At 37.6% G+C, this 25,330-nt stretch overlaps 1 protein-coding gene across 3 annotated transcripts in view; it reads left to right on the top strand.

The window, feature by feature from the left end:
• gabrb3 (gamma-aminobutyric acid type A receptor subunit beta3) overlaps positions 1-23,095 on the top strand; it is a gene marked incomplete at both ends in the record, with an annotated part of 65,800 nt that extends 42,705 nt beyond the window's left edge. For 2 of the 3 annotated variants that reach the window (XM_079460277.1, XM_079460278.1), the window contains 6 exons: positions 1,051-1,271; positions 5,001-5,083; positions 5,959-6,096; positions 12,589-12,741; positions 20,190-20,434; positions 22,745-23,095. In XM_079460277.1, coding sequence (XP_079316403.1) covers positions 1,051-1,271; positions 5,001-5,083; positions 5,959-6,096; positions 12,589-12,741; positions 20,190-20,434; positions 22,745-23,095 — 1,191 coding nt within the window. Of the gene's footprint in view, positions 1-1,050; positions 1,272-5,000; positions 5,084-5,958; positions 6,097-12,588; positions 12,742-20,189; positions 20,441-22,744 lie in introns of all 3 variants that reach the window. The other variant, XM_079460279.1, reaches the window with a different exon arrangement.
• Between the last annotated feature and the right edge of the window lie 2,235 nt (positions 23,096-25,330).

Below are 25,330 nucleotides of genomic sequence, written 5' to 3'. Positions count from 1 at the left end.
CATTTTACCCATGAGTACCTCATACAGTAGTTCACACACATACATACTGTGCCTGCTATTGGTTTCCAACTAGATTCGGCACTGGCCCAGGAGGCGAATAGAATCCATAAATTCCACAACTTCAACCCTTTTAAAATTCATTGAGTCTGCGAGACAGCCCAAATATAATTCTTTCGTTTGATTGAAGTTCTATACCGTGTATTGCTATGGTCATATAGTATAGCTCTACAAGCTGATGTATACTACCGAGATTACTGCAATGGTAATAGAAATCTATAGTCTGTGCAGCGCAGACCAGACTGCCTTGCGGAGACAGCCACGCAGCGTCTTCATGGCAGACAGGCTTGAAAAATGGAGGCCAAAGGCAGCTTGTTTCCAATCCAAGTTGTTTGATGCATCTATAAATATCACACGGACAACAGAAAATCAATTTACCGAAGGCCACAGCCTTTGGATTTCAAAATGCAACCTTGGCACTTTTGAGTCTTAGGGAAAAACGGAAGATTTTTGTTGTGCGTCCTTTTAAAGCTCACAAAGAATGAAATTGTTGGAATTAAATAATGCCACTTACCGTGATAATTTGTTTGTACACTATAGTTATCGTTGGCTATTTAAAATATCGTAAATTATTCTAGATAACAATTTTTTAAACAAGATGAAAGTGAGGTTCAAAAGCTTTGGAGAAAGAGGTTTTGATCACGGCATTCATGTAAGGAAATTAATTTTTGTGTTAGGCCAGTTTGTACTGTTTGAGATAGAAAATGTGATTTATTGATTTTTATTATTGTATTATAGATTATTCTTATTACTATATTTTGTTATCTATGTATTGTTTTTCTACTTATTTATTTATTTAGTAGTAGTTCTCCTGTTTGTCTTATAACATATGAAGTATAATTGTTTGTTTTTCTCCTAAATATGTTTATATTGATAAAATATATATTTAGGTTATAATATTTATAAATAAATATATTTATATTTATTACTGTATTTATTAATAATAGTGCCTTTTAAATTAAATACTGATGCTTTTGTTTTACTTTTCTACAGGACTACACGCTGACAATGTATTTCCAGCAGTACTGGAGGGACAAGCGGCTAGCATATTCTGGAATCCCTCTTAATCTCACCCTGGATAACCGGGTGGCCGACCAGCTCTGGGTTCCTGACACATATTTCCTAAATGACAAGAAGTCATTCGTCCATGGTGTCACGGTAAAGAACCGCATGATCCGTCTGCACCCAGATGGCACAGTCCTTTATGGATTAAGGTAAGAACTGGTTGCTAAAGTCCCATATCCTCTGCTTCTGTGCACTGCCATCCTTTAGTGACATAATCAAGTAAAGATTAGTAGAATACTCTTCTAAACAAAATCAGCTCACAACAGGATGATATTTTTGTGTTGGGGTTTAACTTTTTTCTGGTAAAGCTTGTTACTGTTTGTGGCTATTACCAGGCTTTTGATGCTTGTAATTTTGTTTTAAAGAATGTTCTGGATTTTATAACCAAGATTACACTAACATTGCTTTTAAAATCTTATCAAATGGACTATGATCTACAGTGCACCTCTACCACACACTGTAATCTGCCACATGTCAGAAGATTTGCTTTTATTTTACTTAAAACTGATGAGGAACAAGCATGACACCTAAGCGGACACCCTTATGTATTGTGAGAATGGGCACTATTCTGGTCAGTGCACTCGGCTACTAAATTACATGAGTGCTAATGTGTGCCTTTATCTTGTTAAAACCCTTTAGTGATATCAGAGTCTGATCTTAAAGAAGCCGCTTGGCTCATTCCCATACCAAAGAGCTCAGGCAAGTCTTCATCCCCTATTCCAGCTAGAGCTCTACTTCTTGAGCCAGGAACCGTAGCCTAATTTAACTTCTCGCTTCATTCCAAATGAGATCCCGTGGACTGATGTAGCCATATGCTAATGTACTCCACGGTGCATGCGAGGAAAGTTTATTGAACCACTTCCGACTTTCACGGTTTATCGCATCACGCCTGAACGTAACGTCAGCTATCCATTGAACATAATTTCACAGTTCAACTAGGGAGGTCCATGATCATGTAATGCATCCAGCTGTATGTAGGGATGGTGGGGATGGAATGCTTTCATTTGATTTTCTTAGAACTGGGAGCCATTAAAGAGCTTGCATATTTATGGTAAGGCATATGTATGTGCTTTCATTAAAATGGCTTTAAAGATAAAATAAGGTTTCCTCTTTAATTTAATTTACCCACTCCAGGAAGCAGGGACCATATGAATCGTGGTAATAGAACCCACTCCATAGCAATGTTATATGCTGCTATGTCAAAATGCAAATTTGATGATCCTTTAATCTAAATGGATGGATGGGAATGGCACATGCTGCGAGGGCACAAGCACTAGAGAGACAATGAAAAAATCGAATGACTGCTTTAGTATGCTGTTTCTTGTATGTGTTAGTGAAGGGATTAAAAAACGAATTAAAAATGTGATTAAATGCATCATAGGGGACCATACGTTTTAAATGAACTTTCAAATGATATGTCCACTTGTTAAGTAATGATAGTTTCTAGGGCCATTGCTTTAATTCAAAGGCCTGACACTAAAATGGGTCCCAAAAATGTAAGCTATTACATTTCACATTTACACTTCTGCATTTGGCAGAAGCTTTTATCCAAAGCTACTTACCGAGCATTCAAGGTATACCTTTTTATCAGGATGGGCAACCCAGGCTCACGGCAGTTCGTGACATTGTCACAAAGTTGAGAATCTATTCATTTGTGTTCATGGACATGAATTTCGCCTTTTTTCATGTCAGTTAGCACGATTTTATATTTATATATTTTAAGAGGTGGCTGAGCCACCCCTAATTCTAACATCACAGGCTCAAAGGCAAATCTGTGATAAAATTGTACAAGGTTACTAAGCAAATAAAGGGCCAACTCTAACCCTAATGTCACAGGTAAAGGCAAATCATACTAAAATGTATAAAAGAGAAGGAATTGTACGAATTCATAGGAATGAGCCACCTTGTAAAAATATACAGATTGTGTTCATATATATATATATATTTATTCATAAATACACAGGAACAATACTTATTGTTGACATACATTAGATTGAAAGTCGTGCTGAGTGACACGTAAAAGTTCAAATTCGTGTCCATAAACAAGAATCAATAGATACAATTTTGTGACTTTTTGTCACAAATTCCTATCACACTATTTATTACACACATCTTGGAGGATTTATTGACAAATAATTTATTGTAATATACATAACTATGATTTTAGATGTGCATAAAGACCTTACATAGTGAATCGGAACGAAAGCATGTGCACACCCATTGCTCAAAAATCACAGACATATGACTTTCACTTACTGCGTGCGGTTCATATCCGGCATCTTTTAGCACTTGGACCGCTCCATCTATCAGTTCCAAACATTCTCCAAATCCAGCATTATATCCACCATTCCTCACCTAAAGGCAGTTAATAAACAAACACAGCTGAACTTCGCAAACGCGTGTTGCCCCAGCTGGTTTTGCGCATGCTCCTTCTCCCGCTCTCCTAAGTTGACGCATAGGTGAGCTCTTTCTTCTCGCTCTGGCGGGTTGACGCGTGGGCATGCTTTTCTGGTAGAATTGTCCAATAAGGGACTAAGAAAAGTTGTTTAGAAACAGATTTTCATGGTGGAAAAAACTTTCCTATACGAACGCTGGGGGAGTGTATTGAGTTCAAAATACTAAATCATCTCAAGCATGAGAAGACATTACATTTACATTTAACAATGTAAAGAAGTCAGAATGCATGAAACACCTTTGCATATCCCCTTTAAAAATGAAAAAAAGTCAAATTAAATAAATACATTAAAATGAATTATATAATTGTGCGTTGTTAGGATAGTAAAATAAATAGGGTAAGCAGACAAAAAAAGGAAATGATTTTCATGTTTTTGTTGACATTAAAGGCTCTGCGACCAAACTCCATCTGTCACTTGGTAGAATCTAGCCAAACTGGGCTGATGCCAGTATGGACAGGCCAACTTGGACATGCCTAGATTACATCATTTACAGGTTTTCTTACAACAGTCAATCAACAATCATTTGGGTTATGAGAAACCAAACCATATACTTTCATTGGTATTATCTTAAAGACGACTTTTCTTCAAAGTTAAAGTTGTGGTTTCTAATTATGTCTGGCACCTTTCGTTACTTTTATTCACTTCTATGTGGCACAAAATTCACTTTAATAGTTGCTTAATAATGTCATATTGAAATCTCTGTTTTGTTCATGCCCACTGATGCAAGATCTTGCATATTCATGGCCTGCGCTATATTTGGTTCAAAAGCCTTTTGAATAAGCCATTTTTTATGTTCCATCCTGTTTCACTGCTCCATTTACATTTCACTGTTTTTACATAATCACAATTTTTTTGCTGTTTGCTTATTCAGATCTCATGTCTAATCAATGTGATGCTAATAGTCTTTAATAAAATCTTTATAAATAATAATATGGTAACAATTTATCTTAGTTTCTTGATAGCTGTTATGGTAATGTGGCACTTTGGTATGTTAAGAACACAGCATTGACATCAAAATGTAGTTCAGAATAATGTAGTTCAGCCACAATTAATATGAAATTATTTGTCCTACTGTTTGGTTGAGCATGTATGACATTGTCTTTTATATACTATAAAAGTTTAACCACTTTAATTTATTGGACTGTCTTTGACTGTGTTTATCCGTTTGACTTATCTGACCTGTGTATGTTTGTGTGGGTCAGGTTTTCCTAAATGGTTTGGACCAAATATCCCCACAAGGTTACTAAATCGCCTAAATTGTGGGCACCAGCCACCTTGAGTGGGAAAGAGAAAATGGCTTTATAAACATACTAAATAATGTAAATCTAAAAATGGGTTGTGTGAGGACTAGAGGATAGAAAATATCATTGGCTCATGGTAAAAGGAATGGAAAGCCATAAACAAGTTGGTCTGTGTTTCTAGGATCACCACCACAGCTGCTTGCATGATGGATCTGAGAAGGTATCCATTAGATGAACAGAACTGCACTCTGGAGATAGAGAGTTGTAAGTTTTATCTCACCTTGCACATGTACACACACACACACACACTCTTCTTCTAAAAGAAAGACATCTGATACCGTAGCGTAAAAATTCTTTATGGTCCATGTTGGTTAATGCTGGTTAGAGCCAGTCTGAAAGATGGTCTTTTTGGTGGGTCAGCCAAATGATAATAAACCTGTTACCTTGGAAAACAAGACACATGACAGTTCGAACCTAAGATGCGATGTTTATTAATGTCATTTAAACTTTATTTGTATAGAATGTGTTTAAGCACCCCTTAAAACCATGTAACTGTAAGCTGCACTGTGTACAGTACGTGGCCCAAATGTGAATTTCAAACAGTAGTATTTGCCTTCAAAGGCATTGTAATAAAACCACATAGCTCATCATGGTTTACGAACACTACAATGCCGGTACGATACGGAACGGTCTGTGGCACAGTGGGATAACTGACCCCTAACAGCTTCCCACACTTGTGTATAACAGATGCTCATATGCATGATTATGCAAACAATGCACTTGTGCGTTTTTTTCTATTTTTCAGCATATGTTACACGTACTAATTATGGAAAATAAATACTATTTTAAGGAGCGCATCATCAGAATTGAAAATAAGGGAGAAGCTTTTCTGAACAAACATTATTTATTTAACATAAATGAAACCTCTCTGATTAGCGAGTTTTGGGAAAGTGGCAGAAAACTGGGACAGAGATCTTAAAACATTTCGTTTTTGCTGTCCCTTGAAATAAATGTATCAATATTATGAAGATGTTTTTGAAATATGATTGTTAATTAATCTTAATAAAACATCAACCCTGAGATATTTACTTGATGTTTTAGTTATGCTTTGATTAGTTTGATGTATATTTGTTCTATAGATGGATACACAACAGATGACATCGAGTTTTACTGGAAGGGAGGAGAAAATGCGGTGACTGGTGTGTCACGAATCGAGCTCCCACAGTTTTCCATTGTGGACTACAAACTCGTCTCCAGAAATGTCGTCTTTTCCACAGGTAAAGAAAGGAGCAAGACAGGATGAAATTACAACCAAAAAGGCTCAAAACACACTAAACGTGTAATGCAAAGCTTCAGTCGCATGCGTCATTGAAAGAGAGCATATTCCTTTAAATAGGGTTGGAGAAGCACACTTCCCCTGTGGTACACACTACGAAGAGCTTTCTAATTCTAGCCTGATTTTTTAAACATTGTTAATGAATAAATAATAGCTTGTCTTATTTTTATTTTTATTTGTTTTTCATTTCAAGAAGCAGAGTTCATGTAAAATGAGAAATATCTCATTATTTATTTAACCTCCATACATTGACAGTTTCTATTGACCTTGTCTGTCTAAAAGGACCCGAAAGAAAAAAGGACCATCATGTGGTCACACTAAAGTCATGACAGCTTTGTGTGATTAACTAAGCAAAATCGAGCTGTTATTTATCTTACCCTTGTGACAGATCTTTCAGTATCCCTCCATCACTCCGGAGCCTTTGAGAGAGAGAGTCACGTCAACTCTGTTCCCTTCATAAAACAGTTTTTTCACATTAACAGTGGTTTATGGAGCCTCAGTAGTTCCTGGAAGTTACTAGCAACGCATGGAGCTGCAGCAGATCAGACCAATTGAGATGAACTTTTAACACATTTAAAGACGTTAAAGAAATTATAGAATTAAAGGAATAACCAAGACTTCTTGGAACTCTGAAGCCTACATGAATAATGTCAGGCTCGAGCAGTTCGAACTTCCGTTGTTGCCACTCTCTCTCTCTCTCTCTCTCTCTCTCTCTCTCTCAACTGCTCTGCATCACTTCAATTGTTTCTAATTATTAATTATTAAATATTATATTAGCTTGTTTAAATAGTCTAGGGGAAAATATTGAGCTGTACAGTCTCGTAGATCCTTCTTCAAAGCCCTTCACAACAAAGCAGATCTTTTTTCAAACACTTAGTCCACCTCAGCTCTTAGTAGCATAAAGAAAAAATAGAGACATAGAATGTGTGTAGACAATAACTAAAGCTCTCAAATGCAACCAAAGATCATAAAGTTATGCAAGTTAATTCCAAAATGTATTTTTGTGGGGCAGCTTTTAGTTTAGCCTTTAGTGTAACTGTAAGTTTAGAGAGATGATTCTTGTTTCCCATTAAAGGATATTTAAAACACAGGTCCATAGAAGGGAAGGAAGGAGGCGGGAACCAGCAAACGTTTAACGAAACTTTAATTAAATAAACAAACAATAAACACGGAAGTTAAAGACCGGCAGCCACCTCACGGTAGGCTGCCGGCCATAAAACATAACCACAAACTTAACACAAGTCCTGCCGTTTGTCCTCTTAAGCTCCCGATCTCTTCCGTGAGATATGAGGGACCGGTGCGCACACAGCTGATTTCAACTATCCCTCACGGACTGGCCCCGCATCGTCCCGCCTTCCTCACTACACTGACATTGTTTTTTCACAACACAGAAGTGTTTTTTAATAGCCGATACTAATATTAGGAAAGCAATGTGGCTGATTGGCCGATAAGAGTCCGATATAACACAAATGCAATTACGTGAAAGTGACCTGTTTTTCAGTTATGGTGACCCATTCCCAAAATGTGACCTCTGCATTTAACCCATCCAGAGAGTAGTGAACACACGCACAGCAGTGGACAGCTATCCCTGCAGCACCCGGGGAGCAAGTGGGGTGAGGTGCCTTGCTCAAGGGCACCTCAGTCTTTACCCGCCGGGACCTCAGTCGTTACCCGTTGGGTCGAACCGGCAACTTTCTGGTCTTGCGAATATATAACATAGACATAGTTATGAATAAAATATACCAGTTTAAAAATATTACTGTTACTTACCATACCAATTTTTGTATCTCATCAACCTTTCACAACCCATTTTGTTGTGGTCATTTTACATTACTAAGTAACTTTACATCGTAGTGGCATTTGTATAAATAAAATCGAGCTGCGGCTACAGAAATAAACTGTAAAATAACATTTTTTTTCCAGTAAAATTGCATGTTTTTCTTGTAAATGTTTGGTATTTTTAGTCATTTTAAGTTTTTTGAAATTTAAAAAATGCATGCAAAATCTGTAAAACAACAGTTTTTTTACATTATACGTAGAACATTTGAAAAATCAGTGAACACTGCAGACAATGGTTGTTTTTGCGCAGTTCTTCTGATGTTCTGTTTTCTGCCAATGCAGAACGAGTGAGAGTGATAAGCTCACTTGAAAAGCTGCCTAATTGGGGCCTGTGCATCAAATGCATTTTCTCCTCGTGATAGAACAGGCCCGTAATAATGGGGAAGCAATTATCTGTCTATTTCCTCAAGCTTCTAAAGAGAATAACAGAGATAGAAGAGGGGAGAGTGTGAGCGATAGAGTCAGACAGAAAAAAGAGGCACTTGATACAAACATCACATATTCATGAGGTAGAAGACCCACTGCATAAATTATTCTCTTCTGAAACCGAGGCACTCATGAAGGCAGCGCTGGTAATGATTTTTTCCATCCTGAATTAATGACACAGAAAGAACTGGCTGTCTTCTGCACACAGTGAAGGGTTCATGGGAATAGTAGGTTTATTTTTAAAGAGGATGTGGCTACCTTACTGCTACTAACATGCACTCAGACCTATACAGTATACAGTTCTGCTTGTGGAAATGTAGTTAAAAGCTTATTTACTCACCCTCATTCAAGCATATAATGACTTTCTTTGTTCAAAATACAGAGTTTGTCAAAAATTTGTTTTTTCTTGTTTACAATGGGAGTGGATTATGAACTTGTCTTCTTAAGCTTTAAAGGGATCACTGACTACCGTTAAAATGGTTGAACTGTTTGTTTTTTGCTAACATTCTTCCAAATATCTTTCTTTGTGTTCAACAAAACAAAGTAATTTATAAAGGTTTGGAACAAATTGAAGGTAATTCATGACATACATTTTATTTTTGGGTTCACTATCCCTCCCTGCGCATTCTCTGTGTGCCTGAACTTTGTTGCTTATGCAGTTTTGAGACATTTACTTTTTATAAAGTCGGCATGATAGGGCAGTAGTGATTGTCTTCTTTTCTGTCTTCTGAGATGAGAAAAAACGTACTTGGCAGAACTTGATTATCATTTGCTAATCTTCGCAATCTTTTCTCTCCAATAGCCCCGTCCTCATGACAGGAAGTGAGGAGAGTTCGTTTCGAGAGGGCTAGGAGCTTATAACGTTTTTGACTAAACATTAGTTGGTCACACGAATTGTCATTTTCGAGTTTATATAAAAAGTTACAGCTAAAACAACAGTGATATTCACGAGTGAGGTGTGCGTCCACTTCCATTGTAAAGAAGAAAACCAGGGGTTTGAACAACGTGAGGGTAAATACTGACAACATTTTTATTTTGTATTCATTAACCCTTCATGCCTCAAACAAAAATCTGATTGGACGCCACTTATCTAACAAAACACAAATCCTACAAACCACACATCCAGTAATATTTTCACCCTACGAAGACGCTCATGGTGTAAACCTGGTATTTTGTAAACACGATTTGACTATGTCTTTCTATGTGCTGTGTATCATTGCTATGTATGTATTTCTACATGCACTTCTGGAATTCAGCCAATCCGATTAGAGCATGCCAGATCGAGAAAGCACTTTCCAGTTTTGTTTGCGATATGAATCAGACGGGCAGTGAATAGACCGTAGGCAGTCCGTGGGCATGATGTCTGAGGATGAGGCTTGCTACTGCCTTGAGTTATTTTCAACAGAAGGAATTCACATTAACACAGACCTGACCATGATGTGCGTGGATCATTCACATACATTACATAGATGGATGCATGTGCTTGTATCGGTGTAAAGTGTGTACGGCACTGCATGTACTGAATGATGGTGACTGGTTTGTGTGTGTTATGTGTGGGAAGGTTGTGTGAAGTGTATAAGTAATTAGTCTGAAGTATGTGTAGGTAGCGTAAGTTCATCATGTAGTTTATGTAGCACGTTTTAATAGATTGTGTGATTTGTATACAGCTTGCATAATGTGTAGGTTGTGTTATGTGCATGTAGGATGTGTGATTTATTCATAGATAGGGTGTGTGCATGTCTATCTGGGCTGAATGCTTATTAGTCTTATTTTTTCACATCCATAAATAACTAAGAACAGATTTATATTCTCAAAAGCACCACGGTTCAGTGTCAGATCACTCTCGTGTATTTTTGCGTCGCAGTGTTGTTAGGTGGCGTTTCACGGTGATGTTATATCGCCAGCCCCTGCTCTTCATTGTCCTAAATTGAATGTAATGTCTATAATAATTTTCACACACTTAGATGTTGGGTTTTACACAAAGGCATAACTCAAAGTGTTCAATTAGAGTCATGATTTTGTTGCCACACTTTTTGTCTTCACCGTCTTACCTTTCTGATCTGCTGACAGTCCATCAACCTACAAAAGCTCTTAGGTCCGCCAATTTGTAGCTCTTAGTGGCTCCTAGATCTAGGCTCAAGACTTGGGGAGATCAAGTATTTTCCATAACTGCTCCAAGACTTTGGAACAGTCTGCCAATGGAAATTAGAACTGCCTTTACGTTTTACTATTTTTAAATCCAGGTTGAAAACCTTTTTATTTGCTTTGCCTTAATATATGACTGTTGATGGAGTTGCCTTGTCTTGATGTTCTGTAGTTTTATCTGTGACTTCATAAATAAAAAAAACATTGTGCTACGGAAATTAATGATATTTCAAACTATGTGATTTTTACATGTCTAGGAGATTAAACTTACAGATTTGGTCTCGCAGACAAATCTTTTTGTAAAAGCTAATATTTAACAAAGGCCTTAAAGTGATAGTTCACTCCAAACTGAATTTTGTTATAATTTATTCACCCTTTTGTTACTACAAACCTGTATGACTTTCTTTCACAGAACACACACCAACAAATATATTTTGAAGAATGTTGGTAACCAAAAATGGCAGTGCCCATTCGCTTCTATTGTATGGATACAAAACCAATGCAAGTCAATGGGACCGCCATTGTTCGGTTACCAACATTCTTTAAAAGTCTTCTTTTGTGTTCTGCAGAAGAAAGTAATACAGATTTAAAATGACAAGAGAGTAAATGATGACAGAATTTTCATTTCTGGGTGAACTTTCCCTGTAAGTCATATCTAAAGACTAAAATATAATATAGAGAGTGTTGGATTCTCCGAACTAATCCAGAAAGCAAAAACAAAACAACACTGCCTATATTCTTGTATTTATGGACGCCCTATAGCTTTATAGTGGTTGGGTTCGCACAAACAAGCAAGACTAACATGTTCTTTAGAAAATCTAAAACGTGTTCATGTCACATGTATGTATCCTATATCTTCATGCCAGTTTACAGTTTTTCTAATGACTTTGCTCTTTATATGGTTCAGTGTTACACTTACTACAGACAGTACATATAAGTGTGTTGTAAAATATTTTTACAGTTTTTCTCAATTGTTTACACACATTTTCTGAAAGCATGCCTCATATTCTGAGAACTCTACACACAAATCAAAAAACACAAACACAATGGGCAAAACCCCTCAATTCTCCTGCAAAATTAAACTTCACATTCAAAACAATGTTCTTTCTTATCAAAATGGTATTTTGTTTTATATATATATAAATAGTTTTCATAGTCAGAACACACAAATACACGATAACAAATATATTTTATTTTTCCAACAAAAACAATGTACAGTGTACATCCCAACCAACGCAAAGTTGCACAAACAGTGGTGTACATACAAAACAACAGAAGAATTGACTGTATACCGTTACAGTTAAAAACTATGCTGCATCTTCTCTTCGGTTTGGGTTTGGCCACAGCACCTCATCCACATCTCAAGCAATGTTTTTCAGTCCAGCCATGAAAAGCATCAGCTGTTATATCTCCACATGCATCTTCCATAGCTTGGAGAAGGGCTATATGCATTTGTGACAGGTGTTTGCCCATGTGATGAGTCAGTGTTCATATTTGAATGGCAGTATGTTCCTTGTGAAAACAAAAGAGATTTTTCTGCCCGAAAATTGTGCCAAATGCAGAGAATTGTGTGTAGTGTTTTGAAAAAAGTGTGTTTTAGAACTGCAATGTGAGTGTAAAGCAGGAATTGTGCTTGTAGTTTAGCAGAATTGGTTCAGGGTGTTGGTGAATGAGTTACATGTTGTGGTCATTGTGTCTCAAGTACCAATATTTGTGTGTAAACAATCGAGAAAAACTGTAACATTTAATGTTTACGAACTGTTTGCTTTTTTCTTGTTTTTCATTGCGGTGTTGTGCTCAAGGCTACAAATTGCATTTTTTTGTACACGCTTGCCTGTTGCCATAGCAACAAAAGCTAGCTGTTCTGCCAATGCTAAGATGTAAAATGTAAAAATCTCTCCAAGCGCTTTGAAATAAATATCCATCTTCTCTCTCCCTCTTGTCTCTCCCTATCTGCTATCACTCACTAACTCTTCCTCCTTTCTTTTCTCATCTATTTCTTTGCCTCGTATTGCTATACCAGGTGCCTACCCTCGACTGTCTTTGAGCTTCAAGTTGAAGAGAAACATCGGTTACTTCATCTTACAGACCTACATGCCCTCGATCCTGATCACCATCCTGTCCTGGGTATCCTTCTGGATTAACTATGATGCCTCAGCAGCCAGAGTGGCATTAGGTATGCTCTACAGCACACCCTGCATGGGCTATCCTGTTTACAGCTGACAGCAACAGGGCAGAGATTTCCGTGTCCTCTTTCTCTTTCACGGTAGAAGCGTGTGCCTTATTGAACAGTACATTGTTGGATGTTCGAGTAACTACAATGCCAACATTCAATATTCTATTTGAATTGTAACTCATTCTGGATGCACTCTAGGCCTCCTTCGAGTTCACTCCTTCCCTTTGTTTACCTTTTCTCAGATCTTGCCTCCAGACAAACACACACTCGTACGCAGACAGATATTGTTGGGGGTGCATGCATCATTTAACAAGGAACAGGGTAGACCCATCGCTCTGAGGTAGCCACAGACCCATTGCCTTTGACACACTACGGCTCATAAAGAGAGTTCTCGTGCGTGTGTGTGTGTGAGTGTGTGTGTCTTTCCACTGCAAATTGTTCTGATGTTACTGAAGTATGAGGAGTGACTCAGTTTGCCCAAAGGGTGCAGAATCTCACCAGTTGCTTTGAATAGTGGGACACAATAGCTCTTTTCCAAAAACCTAGTGAGCTTGGAGATCTTAAAGGGAAAGTTCAAAAATGTACATTCCTCGATCATGCACAGTATTCACCCTCATGACATCCCAAACCTAAATAAGGAAGACAGAACACAGAAGATTTTTTGAACATGATATTTTGACGTTGGTCACCGAGACACATCTGCCCCCATTGACTTTCATTGTATGGACACAAAGACATTACTCAAAATATCTTCTTTTGTGTCCCATAGAAGAAAGAGTCATATACAGGTTAATAAATTATGAGATCACCCTCAAAGATACCTTATTTGCCCCAAAGCTTATTTTGGCAAAAGCATTGAAGTAAAACCACTTAATTTAATACAACAGTATAATACAATTTAATACAACAGTTTAATTTAATACAACAGTATAATAGAACAATTCAAAAATGTTGAATTGTTACATATGTAAAGCGTTCCAGATCACTCACTCTTGTGATTTGGCTGACAGCAAGGCAGTTCACTAAAAACTTCTGCCTCATTGCTTCCAGCCTACTCACTTGCCATTTTGGACAGAGAGACCCAGTGTAAAGTCCGTCCATTTAGCACATACAGTAGTGGCATCTGGGTTTTTGATTTAAATCATAGATTACAAATGGCAGCTAAATGTTTGTTTTAACCGTGTAATTTATGCATGTAAGTGTGTGTTTGCACACGCACCGAGGTGCAGTTGGAGCTCTCTGAGATGACTGTGATGTGTTGGATGTGGACCTGCTTTAGGAAAACTGTCCTCATTAACCATGTTAAGTGGATAAATTAGAACACTTTACACAGGGAGGAAGCGGCCTCATGGGTTTCCCACATGCACACAATCTATATCACCTGCCCCCTAAGGTGACAGAAATTGCTTTGCAGGGCTGCATCATTTTTAACCTGAAAATATGGATAAAAATGTGAGAATGTCATTTATCTATGACTGTGCTTCATTGTTTTAGAGAATTGAAGTGTAAATATTGCCACACTGTTTATTCTTTGTTTAAATGTACATTAGTCTGTGTGTAGGATTTCCAGAGACCCATCACGAATACCTTTAGTGTTGTTTTTAATTGTGCAAAGATTAATGTATGCTGGGTAAGAGACTGTAAACACAGACGCCGTAAAGCAGCATGAGTGCTATTTGCATTAGAAAAAATGGACTCTGGTTGACTCATGTGGGCTTTCAGTCACTGTAAATCCTTTTTTAACCGTCTGGAAGCCAACTTCCCTGTACAAGAATAAGCATGCTCTAAAGTAGGTGCGATTCTTAAATAAACGGCTTATTGAAAAAGTGACACACATAGAAATGTCAAAATGTGGAGCGTTTAGAGATTTTAGTTAAGGAATTATGTACAACTGCTTAGTGTTTAAGATTCAGCATTTAGAAGCAATATTACAGTTGCAAAGATTTAAGTACACACTTCATATTTGGCCATTGATATGGAGCATCTGTGCTTCTCCCCCCTTTAAAAGCACCAGCTGCTGGTGATCTATGCAGCTTTATGAAGTCCTCCTCCTATCCTTCTACTATGTAACTCTCTCCATCCTTCCTCTCTCTTTTCGTTCCTCTTTTTTTCTTTTTTTTGTGCTGTCCTCCCACAGCTAGGCAGCCAACTGAAAACAAAGGGATCAATGCAGCTAGAAAACAATTACATTTAACTTCCATTTCAATCCCAGGGCATGCAGCAGCACAGATGAATCTCAGCCTTAAATGCCCAGTCTTACCGCCTCTCACTCACTCCATTCATCCTCTACAGCCACATCCGGCCCGACCTCATACTGTATCTCACACTGCATTACTGCAGCACACTTAAGGGCTCAAGTCATTTCAGAAAGGAAGTTATCCACTGATACAAGAGGCAAGCCTATGAAATGATGTAGATGATGTTTCATTGATGCCTCTTGCGATTCGATTGTTTTGCTGACGTGGTCGAACGCGTGGATTCTTTCTCGGGAGGTTGTTGGAATCTAAAGACTGCTTAATGACTCGAGCAGAGAGCGTTTTGAAAGTGAGTTACGTTTGCTGTCTAGTCTGTATGTGAACAACTGTTATTTTAATTCTACCAGAAATATCAGGCAGGAGGAGACGGGCCACTTTTGTTTTGGCCTGTTTTGTTTAACACGCTTCCTCTGGTATTTTAATGAGTTCCCTAAATTCCAAACAGCAAATATTTCCAAAGATAAAAATGCTAATTTTAACAAAATGGTTTCTGTAGATATTTGACTTTTGATTTTAGATAAGATAATTCTTTGTTGTCACTGTTCATGTAGTATTAAATTATTTACATGTTTTTCATATTTTTTGAGATAAGGACATAATCTGGTCACCCTAGGTAGATTGATTTCTTAATCAATGTTTTAAAACGGATAGTTCACCCAAATATTAAAATGTTTCAGAATTTACTCAGACCCATGTAATTCTTGTATTGCAGAAATGCAATAGAGGGTGTTTTGATGAATGTGGATAACCAAACAACGTTGGACCCCATTGACTTTCATTGTAGAGACAAAGCCATTCAAACAAATGTCAAAATATCGTTTTTTTGTTCCTCAGAAGAAAAAGGCCTGATACAGGTTTTGAGTGACACGGAAGTGAATAAATGATGAAAGAAATCGTTTCTGTTCCTTAAAGTGTGAAATCACTTTATAGATTTTATTGTTGATTTTATTGTTTGTTATAAGCAATCTCAATAAACTAGTTCATATGGCGCACGCGCCTTGGCCCGAAGTAAATTTCCATTCTGTGTTTGGTTATAATTAAACAATTTATATTATATTTATATTTAATTTATAGTAATATTAATTTACATTGCATATTAATTAAATTAAAACCACTTAAAAGTTTATTTGCAGATGTCTACTGGAAGTTAGGTTTGGGCTGTTTATGTAGGTTCTGCTGAAACAGTCTATAGACAGATTTGGGGATTTGTTTCCCCTTCCAGGAATACAGAAGCTATGTCTAATATAGAAGTATGTCTATTATTTACATAAAAATGGTTGCAAGGTGGCATCCGAGTGCATGTGTCTGGTCAGGGTGCTTCAAAGAACAAGCAAATGCGTTTTTTGGTTGTTCAAAAATGAACCAAGAAAGAAACTACATTGCCACATTGTGCTCATACACACAAGTCTATGGGAATAAAGAAGCATTTGAGTCTCCATTTCTGTGACAGTGCCATGCATGAATCGATGCAACATGCTCCATGTGCATCCCTCCTCACACCAGAATGCTGCTTTTGAGTTTATGTAAGCTAGGACAAGCATCCATCTGCCCACACATGTCCTCTTTCACTCTGGAGACTCGGGGCTTTATGGCTAAAACGCTGTGGGAGTGAAGTGACAAACCCATTTTCTTTCGTCTCTATGGATGTCATATCCAAAATGTAATACTCAACTCTGGTAATACCGCTTGAGAATAGGTTTGAAGTCTAGACCTGCACATTTTGGATTGTCAATTATGTATTTCTGTTAAAACTCACCTGTCAAGGGTTTGGATTCTGTACATGTTGGAACATACTGCTCAGGATGGTCGCTGTGGTCCAATCTGGTTGATGTGCTATACAGTACATGTTCCAAAGAACAGCTTGACCACCCTAAGCTGATATGACCTGCTGCTAGCTGGGTTTTTGCTTGTCCAATATGTTCTACCAGTTTGGACTGGCCATCTTAGACTTCTAGTGCCCCTTTACTTCCTGCCTCCCTATTGTGTCCCATGAAAAGCTTATAAACATAAAACATTGATTGAATAGCATATGCATATGCCTTACCTCAAAGAAAATATATGTTCACATAATAGTGTTGGACAGAAATCACTTTGCTCGCTGTGGAAACCTGTTCACTGTAGCATTAGGGTGAACACCCACATTAAATTATTAAAGGCCATTTAAATAGTCAGGAGACTGAAAAGCTTGTACATTCTTCTAAAATCCACTGTCTGAGATGTTCTGGGCATTTAAAGTCATGGTCGCAAAGTGCCTGGATTGTAATTCCAGGATTTGTGCTAAATGTAACTTTAAATGTTAATGCGGTGCTGCTCCGCAGGAAGTAGGACATTCCTGCCTTGTAGTCAGCAGACGAGACCTCTTTCTTGTTAAGGAGGTAATGACGTTCCTACGAGAGTGCGAATGTGACGGAGACATGGTCTCCTGTAAAGCCCCCTGCCCTGCACTTATTACACTTTAATTAGAGAAAAAAAAACAGCGTTACACTCCATAGCTTTAGTTGAGAAGATCTGAGCTAAGATCATGCTTGTCATATCGTTGTCAGGATGTACTGTACAGCCACGAAAAAATGTCTTTGACTATTTATAGGTATGTGTTTATGTAAATCAGGGAAATTATCCTCAAATTTGATTTGAAATTCAACAGACACTGGACTATTCACAATACATCTAGAAAAGCTGTCAGTTGGATCGTTCTGCCTCCACCTAAGCTCCGCCCACAAAAACATGTCACAGTGTGTACTAACAGTAAAAGCACAGTAAAGTGCAGTATGTTTATATAAATTTGCACGGAATCCCTGGCCATCCCTATAAAATGCATGTCTTTGAACTCTTTTCAATGCTAAAGCAACAACATGTTTCGCTTGTATTAAATTGAAATTAGACGGTTAGGCCAAAAACTCATTTCACACTGGACAATATGGCATTGTTTGTGTATTTCTCATAGTAGGCCTAATTGTATTTTCTACAAAGGCCATTTATGCAGAAACCTTCTTGAAAGTGACAAGTTACATAATAACGTGTCACTTCACAACTTTATTTGATGTTGACTTGCCATTATTTCCCAAATGCCAACACGTTTGTGGATCCAACACGTTAAATAATGGCAGATTGCTGGTGTAAAGAAAAGTTTGGAGAAACAATGGCGACGTTTCTCGAGTGGGAGTTTTAGCAGTATGTTTGCGTTATCTTCTCTGCGTGTGTGTGTTTGAACATTTTCAGAATGGATGCTTGACCAGTTGGTATATTGCTCCTCTTTGAACTCAGACGCCAGTGACTCAGGATTGACTCACAGTATCAACAGCATAGGGTATCACAGCGTAGAATCCAAACGAATATGCACAAACTGTCAAATATTTAGCTTATATAATTGTAACAAAGTTCCATAAAAGGAAGGTAGGAGACAAGAACCGGTGAGCGTAATACAACATTTAATAAAATGAACAAACAATAAAACAAAATTAAAATCTCCCTCGCGGTCGACTGCCGGCCATACAAACACAACTTAATGTCCAGGCCTGGTCCTCTCTCAATGACCCATCCTCTTATGCTCCTGATCTCCTCCGTGATACAAGGCCGGTGCGCGTACCTCGAATCCCGGCTCTCGTCCCGCCTACCTCACTACATACCCCCATCGCCCCTCACTGGCCGGGGTTCCCCCAAGACTGTGCTTGCTACAGCCCTAGCGGACTATCCCCTGGTGGTATGCACCAACGAGAAGAGAGAATGGAGACTGGAGCACTCTGAGCGACCGGAATGAGATGGGGGAGAGAGGAAAAAACTAAAATAATTATAGTCTGTTTCCCTGACATGCTGCCGCTCAGTCCTCAACCACCCGGGGTACTCTCCTTCGCGGTGGCCCTGAGCGCTAGACCTTGTGCCCCCTCGGGCGGACAGACTCATGCTCCGCCCTCTGGCAGTTGTCTCTCGTCCGCACTACCCGAACTCTCCGGCACCGCGATGCCACTCGGCAGGGAGGACTCCCCGAAAGCATGTCTGTTTTCCTCCCGGGATTCCTACCTCACTACAATAATGCAGTCTATAATATAAGACTATTTAATATGAATTTGACATTTGGGTAGGAAAGCGAGGAATAGGGGAAGTGTAGGAGAACAGTTCTAGGCAAGTGTGCTGTGGCCAAGTTTGTTGATCAGTCATGCTGTTTGATATACTGTATGTTTTTCCCACCGTCTCGGACCTGGCTTCAGTACAAATGAATTGAATATAAACAACTAATTGGGTCGTCTTCTCATAATGCATAATATAAAATAAAAAAAAATTAGCAGCCAATTAAAGGTTTAGAGGCAGTCGGCAATGGGATAAAACAGCATTTATTTGATATTGAATTGAAATATGTTAGTGATTCGGCCATCATAAGTGGATAATTCATATCTAGATTAGACGTTGTTGTTTTTGTATAATTCCTTTTAGTAAGCAGCGCTCAGATCTGGCATTTTAAACATGCTCAGAGTCCAGATTTGTGGTGGGCGTCAGAACAGAGGTGTCAGAAGAGAGCGCTTTCATCCCTGGCTGAGTCTCTTCCTGAATTTTCAGTGTCAATGTGTTCTCCCTTCCATAAGCTCCAACTTTCAAATGAGTTACACTTGATCGAATTAACTCGACTTTCTGTGTATAGAAAGTACTTTATGGAGCTATATCAAAAGCTCATTATAGTCAATATGAACTCTTTTTGTAGCAGGTATATTTTGGAATGTTGGGATCAATGCTAAGCTTACAGTCAAGGTTGAATAGAAATGCTGGACTATACTTAAATGCATTGCATATAGTTGATAAATATCATTGTTATCCTATTGGTCATTGGTCATGTGTGCAAAATTTTCTGCATGACTTTTGTGGTGAGGAAGGCGGACATGAGTCGTGAGGCGGGGCCCGCATATCTCACGGAGGAGATCGGGAGCTTAAGAGGACAAGCGGCAGGACTGTTGACGAGACAGGACCGGGCCTGGGCATTTGTTAAGTTTCTGTGAATGGTTTTATGACCGGCAGTCTACCGTGAGGTGGCTGCCGGTCTTTTACTTCCTTGTTTGTTTATTTAATTTAATTAAAGTTTGTAAAATATTCGCCCAGTTCACGCGTCCTTCCTTCCCTTCTATGGATCTTGATCACACCTTTATTTTTCGTTTTTGTTATTCTAACTTGCACAAAGTTAAAATCCAATTGCATACAATTCCACAGGTATCACCACTGTGCTGACCATGACCACCATCAACACCCACCTGAGGGAAACACTTCCAAAGATCCCATATGTCAAGGCCATAGATATGTATCTGATGGGCTGCTTCGTCTTTGTCTTCTTGGCTCTGCTGGAATATGCTTTTGTCAACTACATTTTCTTTGGCCGAGGCCCTCAGATGCAAAAGAAGCTGGCTGAGAAAGCTGAAAAAGCCAATAATGACCGCAACAAATATGACAGCAACAAGGTAAAGTCATTATTATCTCTTGTCGTGCCACTGCAGATTGCATTGTGGTCCAAAGAAAGACATGAATGAAGTGAAAAATATACACTATTGCTACACAATATACACAAAGGCAAAAGGTTATTTACACTAAGGTGACCAGACGTACCTGTTCCCAGGGAAACTGCCTGCACTGGATTTTGGCTGCGTCCACCTGAGGTTGCGTTTCCGGGGATGCAGGAAAATGTGTTTGGCGCGTCATATGAAATGATGTGCGTCAGCCATCATGTCAAAATACTTGCTGAAAAAGTAATGACTTACTTGTTACTAATACCATATTCAATAGTGTAATTAGATTACTGTACAAATTACTCTCTCCAAAAAGTATTTAATTCCTTATTACTAAAACTATATAATAAATCATATAAAACAACATAAAGTATTCGTATTAACCGACCAAAGTATTACAAATGTGAAGACTAATTAAAGCATGCATTTTAAAGTTAGGCTTTCACTTTTGATGTCAATTCCACTAGTGTATTTATTACACAGCATTTATTACACAGTATTTATTACACAGTATACACAGCAGTTCAATTACATCATAAATAACTGTCAAAAATTACAGAAAAATAAGAGTAATACCTTACTTTACTTTTCCAAGAGAAAAATTATAAAATTACATTTACTAATTACCCAACACTGCTCGCAAGACACTAACTTAACGCTTATCTCTGAATACACATGAGACTGAGAGAGCATCTAGCAAACACAAGCGTCTCTTTTATTATAAACCCAATCGACACATCTGCTGGAGACAAGTATGTTGACATGATGCGCAATGCACATATTAACATGATGCTCCAAACATATATTTCGCATTCCTGCAGAGGATGCAACCGAAATCCTGTGCAAGCGATGTTCCCGCGAACGGGCACGTCTGATCACTTGATTTACACAATGCATACATTTCTGTCATTCAATTAATTTAAATAATCCCTATTATAAAGCATGTTGACCAACATACACTATAGCAGTGGTTCTCAAACAGGGGGGCAAGATGGATCCAGGGGGGCCACATATTTTGTCGCTTTATATGAAAAATTTTAATTAATCATAGATTTTATACAATTAAGCATCTGAAAAATTAAATCACCAACCAAAAGAACTGATGTTCAAGCATTGTATAACTGAATATGGTTTTGGTTGAATTAAAATTCGAACTGCACATAGGAACAAAAAGTATTGGGGCGCTCCGTCTTCTAATACGTCCGAATACTTTTGTATTTCTGTTTAAAATATTTTTTGTGCATGGAATAAAGCTGTGTAAGGGTTCTTCGAAATGATTTTATAAACGACAAAATTATTTGAACTATTTTTGGGGGAGTTAACTGTTCATTTAAGCAGCAATGATTGGAAATCCGAAATGGGTTGAAGAATGCGCAATCTGTCCTTTGAATCAAAAGAAAAAATCTAGAAAATTCTTTAATAAAACTCAAAAATTGTTTTTGTTTGTGATCTTTCTGACCAGCCTGTTCAAGAGGGAGGCAACTGCAAGCCATCAGCCGTTAAACAATCCAATCAGGTACAAGGCCATCGCCATGCACGAGGGGTGAGTGCATGTAATCCTGCCAGTTTTTATCAACATACCTTCAGAAATTCTTCAACTTTTCAATCTAGCGACAAAAAACATAGCACAAAACATTGTTGTGTGCTTTGGTGGAGTTATCTAGTAGAATTTTCTATATTTGTTTTCATTTCATGATTGTGTGAGTCGCGACCAACGTTACCATAATTTATATTTCGTATGTCCTTCGCTCAGAGGAGCATTCTGGTTCAGTACACTTCATCTCATACGACAATATGCCATGCCCATGTTTTGGTGTTTGATACTATTACAAACACTGATCCAGATTATGACTCGAGGTCGAGCTGTAATGATATTTCTGCTAGAATGTATTTCTGAATTATTTATTGCTGCAGAGACCCAGAGGTAATAGTAAATAGACAATTAATCTGATAGATTACTCAAATGTGCCCAGAAGTCTCCAGATTAGCATCAATTCATCTTAATAACAGCATTACACCATTTATAAGAATATCATTTTTTTTTTGGTATTTAGCAAATAAGAATTTAAGATTACTGAAAAACCTTCATAGTATTCTTCCAAGTGACATTTTCATATTTTACACATATGTTTAATTTCAGATAGTATTAGAAATTAAAATAATTTTGTAATGTAGAAGTGTATATACTTAAATGTTATTAGAGATGAATTCACAAATCTTAGTTTTGTAAGTACGTGCGGTGACCTGGATTGCCTGTGCTTGCAGGTGGACTCCCAGGGAAATATCCTTCTGACAACCCTTGAGATCCACAACGAGGTGGCCGGGAACGAGATCACCACCAGCGTCAGCGAGGCCCGAAACTCCACTTCAATGGTGTTTGATAACTCAGGGATCCAATATCGAAAGCAGAGCACAGCACGGCCCGAAACGGGACGCCACAGTCTGGACAGGAACGTGCAGCCGAAAAAGCCGCGGCTGCGCAGACGTTCTTCGCAGCTCAAAATCAAAATTCCTGACCTCACGGATGTGAACTCCATCGATCGATGGTCACGGATAATATTTCCCGCCGCATTCTCCCTTTTCAACTTGATCTACTGGCTGTACTACGTGAATTAGGATTCAGATGTCAATGGGCTTTCCCCCTCCGCAGTTATTTTTCATGTTGCCAAGTGAAAAATGGAGACTTTTTTGCTCCAACGAATGGACATACTTATACGCTATATATATATATATATATATATACATATATATATATATATATATATACATATATATATATATCAAGGTTTTTCTACATTTAAACCCTTCTAGGGGTTCATAGGAAGTACTACCTGCACTAAAAGGGGCTATCTCATCACACGCCCATGCCCACACGACAAAGTCAAACATTCCCATTCACAAACACACAAATCAATTTTCTAAAGACTCTTTCTGTATATAGGTATTGAATTTTTTGAAGCCACAGGACTTCCGCATGATGCACTGTTTTTAATTCGTACAATCTGGATATGAATCATGGATTGTTGTATGTTATCCCGATTGAAGGATGCTGTTTGCGAATGTTTAATGCCAATAAATCTTTGTTTGTTTGTTTGTTTGGAGCGCAGGAGATTGATATTAATATTATATTATATTATGATAGTGCAATGTTATTAAAGAAGAATGTGGAAGCGCAATATAGAGAGAAATGTAAGTGGAATTACATCTTCTACATCAGCTGTTCTAAACTTTACACTTTACTGTTTTGATCTTATTTAGACAAAGTTTGTATATAATCATGTTATGATATGCTTTTGGAACGTGATTTCCATCTGCCTTCGGTTGATATGATTATATGCCACTTTTTGAAATCATCATGTAAAGTGCTACGGTACATGTAAGATAAGATTGTACACTTATCTAATTTCAAGGATATCAAAAAAGAAAAAAAAACATTAGAAACGTGGAATATCTGAATCAGGGCCTGCAGAGGATTTCCATCATAAACATCAGTACACAAACATTTCTGACGTTGTGATTCAGATTTGTCGCTTTTTGTTAGTGTATGTGTAGTCAACAACCGTATGATTTTCAAGTGAGTGATCCCCCCCATTTTTAGGAATGCTTGAGTCATTGTTTTATTAAGATATTATTGTAGGCCTTATGTAAGCAGTGTGGCCCATATATGAGACGCATTGCATTTTATTTCCTTCACTATAGAAGGTGAAGGCTACTTTCAGTGAATGAAAACGCTGCATTTGATGGGATTGTAGAGGATTGTACATTGACATCGATACACAACTTGTCTCAGGTTCTCCTCTAACATAATAATGACCCAATTTCTCATATTCTTATTTATTGTAATTAATTTATATTATATGTACCCAATGTATCGCGCCATCACAGATTTTTCTTGACGTAGAGACCGCATGATATCGTTTGCATATAGAGATTGTATTTGATTTTGTTCGAGACGTTTCTTTATCAACGATCATTATTAGCACTTACTCTGTTTCACGGGCCTGTCTGGTTAGAGAGTAATGCTGTATACTTAACTCATGCTTGCAAAGCGTCTCAATATATTTATAAATCTCTTTAAAATATTCTGTGTGTGCTGATAACATGCCATTTTAACAGGTTGCTCTGTGTCAGTAGATGCTCATTATTCTTTAATTGCTTTTTTCCTCTTCTATTGTATGTTGTACATATTTAACCCACAATCCACATGTGTGACTCGTCTTTTTTTGAAATATTCAGTTTTGAAGGTTTATTCTGTACAGTCCACCCCAAATAATCACCAGATCTCTATTTATGAAATGTGTTAAAATGATTAGATAATGAAGGGGGGGAATGTGCAGGGGGCAATATGAAGAAACGGAATAAAGTTTACTCTTTCAAGTATATATTTTGTCTTATTTCAAATGTAATCCAGTTTGCTTTTGACATACTGTGTGAATACTAATTTTAACATTCTAATATTAAAACTAATTTTAAAACGTGAAGGGTGTAATAATCAAAGTTATTACCTGGCTTTCTGGAATACTTGATTCAGATTTTACTTTTAAAAAAGCTGTGTGCAAAGTTTTGTAATTAAAATGTACTTTAAAACTTTTTTTACAACTTTTTTTTAATTTACTTGCTAAACTTGCGCAAATAAAAACAATAATTAAGTAAATCCTACAACTTGTTTTTACAGTGTGTTTTGAACTGCTAAACTGTATAATTGTCCCCGGAATCCATAAACTATTCTCTCGTATAACTTCAGAAAACATCAAATAATTTCATCCTAGTCCAATTTTTCATGTCTGTGCATTTCTTCACTTACGTTACATTTACATTTACTCATTTGGCAGACTTACATGAAGTCAACCA

The sequence above is a fragment of the Barbatula barbatula genome, assembly GCF_947034865.1.
Source record: "Barbatula barbatula genome assembly, chromosome: 7".
NCBI classification, from domain to species: Eukaryota; Metazoa; Chordata; class Actinopteri; order Cypriniformes; family Nemacheilidae; genus Barbatula; species Barbatula barbatula.
Note: the sequence above shows the minus strand (reverse complement) of the source record. Positions and strands in the feature narration are given on the sequence as shown.